At 37.0% G+C, this 7281-nt stretch overlaps 1 protein-coding gene across 1 annotated transcript; it reads right to left on the reverse strand.

The window, feature by feature from the left end:
- Nucleotides 1–339: 339 nt before the first annotated feature.
- LOC112341168 (auxin transporter-like protein 1) lies at nt 340–3924 on the reverse strand. Its single transcript, XM_024660844.1, has 5 exons — nt 3853–3924; nt 1768–1938; nt 1529–1714; nt 1002–1097; nt 340–672 (listed from the first exon to the last, which is right to left on the reverse strand). Exons 1-5 carry the CDS (start codon nt 3922–3924, stop codon nt 340–342), a joined length of 858 nt encoding a protein of 285 aa, XP_024516612.1.
- Between the last annotated feature and the right edge of the window lie 3357 nt (nt 3925–7281).

Raw genomic sequence — 7281 nt, forward strand, 5'->3', positions numbered from 1 at the left:
GCCCTCATCAAAGCAAATGGACGCCAGTTGTGTAACAGACCTCGGCTCTGTGGGTTGCTTTGACTACTTCTTACGATTGTCAAAAAATTTCATTAAAGTTTTGAAATTACGTCAAAAGTTTTGAAAGATTTAAACATAACCACCCTAGACGTCTCTCTACAACCGGCCATTGAAGGTGCCCAGTTGGAGTAGTCGTGGTGGCTTATCGTACATTTGACTTACTTGCACATGTAACATTTTGTGAATAAGCCGACTTCCCCAGCTTGTCGGGAGTAGGCTACTATGCTGGCCCATAGTCCGAGTCCGCTCATCGCTGCCACCCAGATTATGATGCTCAGGTTAATGCTGAAGGTTGTTTTCCAACTCAACTTTGGTAAGGCAGGTTGGAGCGCCTGGAGTAAGAATGAGAATTTGTGCCGCAGGAAGTAGTCTTAACTTACACCAGAATATCACAATGTAGGCAGTGCAAGGAATGATGTATATGCTCCAGGCTCCGAAAATGGCAGTAGCCGCGATCTGAAGGAACGGGAATGCAAGAGCGGCTAACCAGATTGCTGGAAACATAGGTACTCTCAGCAAAGTTCTCCTTGTGAAGCTTGGTGAATCTTGGATTTTAAACAACTTCTCACAAAACAGGTAGAGTGGCGAGCTCAGAATCCCAAACAGGATGAACTGCAAACAACAGCTTGTGAGGTTCATATTGAGAAGGAAAACAATAAAAGCTTGCCTGGTGCAGAAGCAACAAAACTATTGCAATGTCCCGAAACTTTGACTTCGGAAACAACATCAAAGCAGACGGATGTGACAACGTCTCAGCGCCAAAAAGCTCATAGACAGTCATGCTTGCTGGCATACTCACCATACAAACATAAATCATACCATAAAACCAGGGAGTTTTGAAGTCTTCCGGTTTCCACATTGCGTCTATGAGTTCTCTGGAAAACCGAAGTTTAAGAGTTAATAAAATAAAAATGACGATGAACCGCTTCAAAAATACTTACACAGGTTATTATCTCTGTTCCAACTGCCAAAAAATTGCTGAGAGCACTAAAATATCCTGTATAGCCATGGGGAGCAAGAGCTTGAACATGTGAGACCTGCACGACAAAGATGATGATACTACTGAATGAGAATATAGAGACACTTGCCTTTCCATGGAATAGTGCTGCAACCCCCAGATAACATGAAGTATAAACAGTCGCAATGACTCCCAGAAAAGACCACGCTCTGTAGTTTTGAGCGGATGGCATATTAATGGACAGGGAGAAGAGTGCGCCAAATATCACAGTCCATGTTCTTTTCGGAAATTGATTATTTATTTCATATACAAAGCTGCCATATCATACTGCAAGTTATAAGCAGAATAAGGCAAAGACAAAAATAACTCAATAACACACACAACGAACAGAAACGGCACCATCAGGACATTGCCACACTTCACCATTTGCCTAGAAGCCCACCCAACACCTCATGCAGCTGCAAAGGAAGAAAACAAGTCAGCAATCTAGTAGTTCTAAGTAGAATCCACCTGAGTATTGCGCTTTCGGCTGTGTGCAAGTGGAAGGTTCTGCTTCTCTCGATATGTCAAGTAGAGAATGTTAATTATGTAGCCTCCCCACCAGCCCATCAGCAAGTGGAGCACCTGAAAGGCTATTGAGGAGGGCAGGCCTGCTTGTGCGTAAGAAAAGGGAATTGTGAGCAGAAATTGAGCAATCTGTAACAACATGAAAATAAATCGGATGATCTGAGTACTGGAGAATGACAAACCTTTGTGGAGCCAATGTTGAGCCAAGCGTCGAAGCTCGAGCCTCCATCCCATAAGGCTGTAATGAGATACTCCACCTCCAAGTCTGTCTCCCTGCCTCTTAAGTCTAGTCCATACTTGCATCCGAACATTCGAACGCAACCGGATTCGAACGGGTATCGAACGTTTAATACCTGTTTAGCTTTTTTATCGAACGTTTAATACCTGTTTAGCTTTTTTTTTCTTTTCACTAGGTGACGAGCAAAGAAACGCGCACGCTCGCGGCCCTGGATCTAGCCACATGTCGGCAGTACAAGAACCCTAATCCTAAGTAAAAGAAAGCATATTCTTTAAGGTTTTTTAAAAATATTCTTGGTGTTTAAACGCCGTATTATACGCGCGTTTTAAACGGCGTTTTTTATTAATCGTACCCGTTCGAATGCAAGTATGGTCTAGTCACACAAGGGGAGTCATTCCCAGACTAGACTTCCGCAGAATTGTGCATTCTTAGCAGTATAAGCTGCTTGCTGACACAGTGAATTTGTTCAGATAATAGGGAATGCACTTGACTGCTACACACTTTGAGTCTGTTTCATGTGTCAAAGTTAACAACTATTTTTTAAGAAAATATGTAGACATATAAGGACATGGTTTTACATAATCTAAAAGTGTATGTTTATTTTACAATTTGGTCATGTTTTTGGGAAATACTTGCAAAAGATTTTGTTTGAAACTTGAGATAGATATATTTTATTTTATTTTAAATTTAAATTTTGTGAAGTGTGTTAAAGGTTTAAATCAGAGTACATTTATAATATTGAATGTTTTAAAGGGCATTATTTAATGAAAAAATAAAATTTAGGTCTGATTACTTGATGAAGTTCAACTTAGATGTATCAAATTACTCTACTTAGATTTCCCAATGATTGATCATATGTTAATTTTCACCTTGTTTATAAATAATGTTTTTAGTTTGGGTTTACTGTTAGCCTTAATTCTAGTTTGACCCGGATGTACTTACAACAAATAAATCTTGGTTAGAACCAAATAGTTATTAACTTTTTGATTTATGTATCTAGCACTAGAACTTCAATTAGCCCAAACTTATATAAGCCAGATAACTAGTCATTGTTTTAAGACTATAACTACAAATACATAACTTATGGAATTGTTTGCAATGTTCTAGAATGGGGTCGTACTTCTTTAGGGCCAATCATTCTGGGCCATAATGAATATTCCATGGCTGTTGAATATTCTGTTTGTTTTTATTTTTTAAAATTGTTTTTGTATTAATATAAAAATAAAAAATAAAAAATAATTTATTGTTTTTATTGGTATTTAAATACGATTTAAAAAAAAAACCATTTCTGTTGAAATTTTTTATTATGTGCTTAAACAATTTTCACTATAGTTATATTATCTTTGATGTATTTCACTAATGAAGTCTATTTAACTATGTTTTTCTTTTTTCATTATGAATATAGAAATGTATATTGTATTCAATCCATATTAATGTATTTTCATGTAGACTTACACTGTGTTCAATGCTATTTTGTTGATGCAATTTTGTTATCAATTAGGAAATGCAAGATTCCTTGTTTATTGAATTTTGGAAACTGGAAAAATGAAAAACAAGGGAAACATGAAAAGAATTGAAAAAGCCAAGAGTTGTTGTCAAGTGAGAAGACATCCTAATTGGGATTACTATCATTGGCAGGAATTCCAATGTCAATTCTTCATCCTCGCACTGAGAGTTGTGAACTTGAGCTAGAGGGGATTTGGCGTCCTGAATCCCCCCTTTAAACTCACTATGGAGTCCCATGAAGGGAGCATAGTGCATAGTTACGAACATGAACACGGAACACGAACACGAGCCTCAGATTTCAGGAACCCGAACACGGAACACGATCACGGCCCACGATGGCTCACAAATATTCTACTGAATATTCTAAGAATATGTTATTTAAAAATTATATTCTATTTCTTATTATATTATTATAGGAATATGCTATATTTTATTATATTATTCTTAATATTTTTATTTGCACATAAACTACTTCACACTTTTAAACTACTCAAATATCCTGCATCTCATCGTCATCTTCAACCTCATGATCTTCGACCTCACGATCTTCGACATCATCTCCATCTCCATTTGCATGACCATAATTTGTGGCCATGCCCCCTGCTCTCAAGAACACTTACCTCATCCCACCATCGCAAAGAAGGATGCTTTTGCAGTATGCTGGATTGCTGTGCCATGCTTGTTTGCCTTGGATTGCTGCTGCTGTGCCCTGAAATGGTGCGCCCTGGCTGGATTGTCGTGTGATGCCGTGCGCCCTAAAACCAGAATATTCCGCGCGAGAATATTCTGAACAGTGGTCCGTGTTACTAACACAGACCGTGATCCCGGCCGTGGTCGCCGGGATCACGGTCCGTGTTAGTAACACGGACCACTGTTCACGAACACGGCCGTGGGAACACGACCCATGGCCGTGTTCGTGAAACACGGTGAACACGGCCGGGATCCCGGCCGTGTTCGTAACTTTGGCATAGTGACTAAACCATCAAATGGTTTGGTCACTTTGCTCCCTTTGTGGAGGGCACAGCTAATTTCAGGGGGAATTCAGGATACTGAATGCCCCCCTGCTCAACACTTCAAGAAAAGTTGAGGGGGTGGGATTCGGGCTCCCAAATCCCCCCTTCCAAATTGACATGCTCCCCAGGAGGGGAGTGTACTGTCCAAAACACTTGATGGTTCGGACAGTACACCCCCCTCCTGGGGATTCAAGAGGCCAAATTCCCCCTTAACATTTCTTTTAAGTGTTGAAAAATGTGGATTGTCTTTGCTAGACCTTCCTCAGAGCTAGATTCTTGGACAAAAGGGTGAACCTCCCAACAGCCGTTGCAATTCCTGCCAAGTGTGACTTGCCAGTTGCCAAGCCTCAAATGTGCTGGTAAGATCTTTCATGAATCCAGTTCCCTTATGGATTAAATCCAGAGCCAAGAGTTGCATTTTGATCATGTTTCATTCGTTTGTGTGTTCCTACAGGGATCCAAGTTCCACAGCACTAGATCAAGAACAAGCAAGGAGCATGCTGAGAGTTTGAGAGACTTCCATGCCGTACTACATAATGGTATCCATGTTCCATGTTTCCGTTACAAATAAACAATGCTGGTAGTATTATGTATTTGGGAGATTCCATATTTCTTGGGGAACTTGTGTTTGAGTTATGTTTCCTGGTAGAGTTCGGAGAGGAAGAGTGATGGGTTCGTAGATGAGGAGACATGAAATTGTTAGTCTGCTTTGGAAATGTGTAGAGACAGAGGGATTTGCTTGAAGGCAGGAATCTGCACAGGCATCTGCTGCGGCAAGGTTATGAAGCTGACAGGCTTGTGGGGAATCTGCTCGTTCAAACGTATGGGGAATGCAAGAGCTTGGATGAGGTGTGTATGGCGTTTTTGGAGGTATGATATTCTACTTTTATTAGAAAAAGAAGATGATTTTTATACTCCACTCCAAGCTTATCCCATATGAGCTTTGCAAAGCCTACAATAAATTAAAAATGAGTGTTTATTGTTTTAGGCATTCTAGTACCTGAAAGTGGTTGGAGTTTGTGTTGCTCTTTCTAAATGCTTGCTTCTTCTTTCTTTTGTGCAATGAATGTGCTAATTTCTCCAATTGAGTTAAATCCGTAAATGAATTTTTGTGGGTGAACACCCAAGCAGCTCAACTTTCTACATGACTTGTCATTAGAAATATATCTCTTATAAGGAAATTGTAATGAATGAATTGAAATGAGAGAAGAAAAAATAGACCTTTCGTTGCTGGATTTAAACTTCTTTTGAACAACTTCATTATCTTTTAAGTCACCAAGTTTTCTTTTAACATTAGAAGTAAAGCTTGACCAAAATTGAGCATTTTTTTGCACTTGTATCACTTAGGTTTGTTGATGAAGCTTTAGCTTTACACACCATAGTTATTGGATTGGAGGGGTAAAAAAAAACTAACTTGCCACATCATTAAATTGTTGTGTTACCTAATAAGTGGTAATTTATTAAATTTAAGTTTTAATTAATTAATTTTTAGTGTTACAAAACTAATTATAGTACTATAGCATATGATTATATTCTTTCATGTGTAAATATATTCTCTGTAAGCCTCATTTAGGGCATGTGTTTGTGTAACAAGAATTGCCCGTAAATGGATAAATGTTGCTAGTGGGCAACAAAGAAGTGAAAGATAAGATTTTTTACTAACCTCCATAACCTCCATGCTTTGCAATGTACTCCAAATTTACAGCTCTATTGTTTGATATCTATACTAAAGTCTTGCTAATTTGCATAACACTTCACTATTGTATGAAAAGACAAGTTAGAACTAATTCAAATTATTGTTCCCATAACAACGTTTTTAGCTCTCACAATGAGGTTTGTTTTAAGCATAATTTTTTGCATTACTGTAATGTTGTTAAAAATAAACCTCTTAATACTAGGTTGGCACACAAGGTGTAAAGACTAGAATCTTTACACTTTGCAATATTGTGATTTTTTGCAACAATTTTCAAAAGCAAGTTGAAAATGATAACAAAGGAGGTGCATTTTTTGTTTTTTCGCTTCTTCTAGAATATGTTGGTGAGAGATTTTGTGTTTTTCCTATTTTGCAGCTACCAATATACCCATTTCACAATCTATTATATGATTAGCCTATCACTATATATATATTATGCAAGCTACTGCAACAAATAAAAAAAGGTGATTTTTTCATTTGGTTCACACAAGGGTGTCTTCAGGTCAATACATTGGATATTGACAAAGCCATGGATGCTTTGTTATTTAGTTTATTAATTTAAGAATTAATAACTCAAAGTTGTTCAAAGTGTTGTGGTATTGCATTTTTCTTTTGTTGTAGCTAGCATCACTAAATTATCTACTTGTTTTTTCAGCATGACATGGTGAATTTCACATTTGCTTTAAATATTGACCAAACTCTTATTCAAGTTGTTATAATTGATGTGGTAATCAGAATAGTGGGTTGGATGATTGTTAGTGATTTTAAGTAATATATCACCAACTTTTTAGGTGTTTGTAGGTTTGCATTCAAATGTTTAGTTTATAATTTACTTAAATTTGAGACAAGATAATAATAGTTGAAATATTGATTTATAGGTTTTTAGGTTTCCTTTCAAAAAATTTCAAAAGTCTCTTGATTATGAAGAGAGATATTTTGTTTGTTTTTTAATTGTGTAAGAGAAAGTATATTATTAATTATTTTTCAAATTAAAATTAGGTGCTTGTAAAAGATGATTAAGGTCAATTGTAAAAAGTAGAGATATATTACATTTGGTATGTTCAAATTGGAGAATTTTTTTTTCTTTTTCTTAAGGAATGGAGGAACATGTACTCACAAACAATAAATAATTTACAATTATGCACTTATTGTGGAAAAGTTGAATATTGAAACAAATTTAATATTCTTTAAGGATGCTCATGGAGGTATAAGCCCATTCTCATTTAACTTTATTCACTTGACAAGC

Source organism: Selaginella moellendorffii, unplaced genomic scaffold, assembly GCF_000143415.4.
Source record: "Selaginella moellendorffii unplaced genomic scaffold, v1.0 SELMOscaffold_2, whole genome shotgun sequence".
NCBI lineage: Eukaryota > Viridiplantae > Streptophyta > Lycopodiopsida > Selaginellales > Selaginellaceae > Selaginella > Selaginella moellendorffii.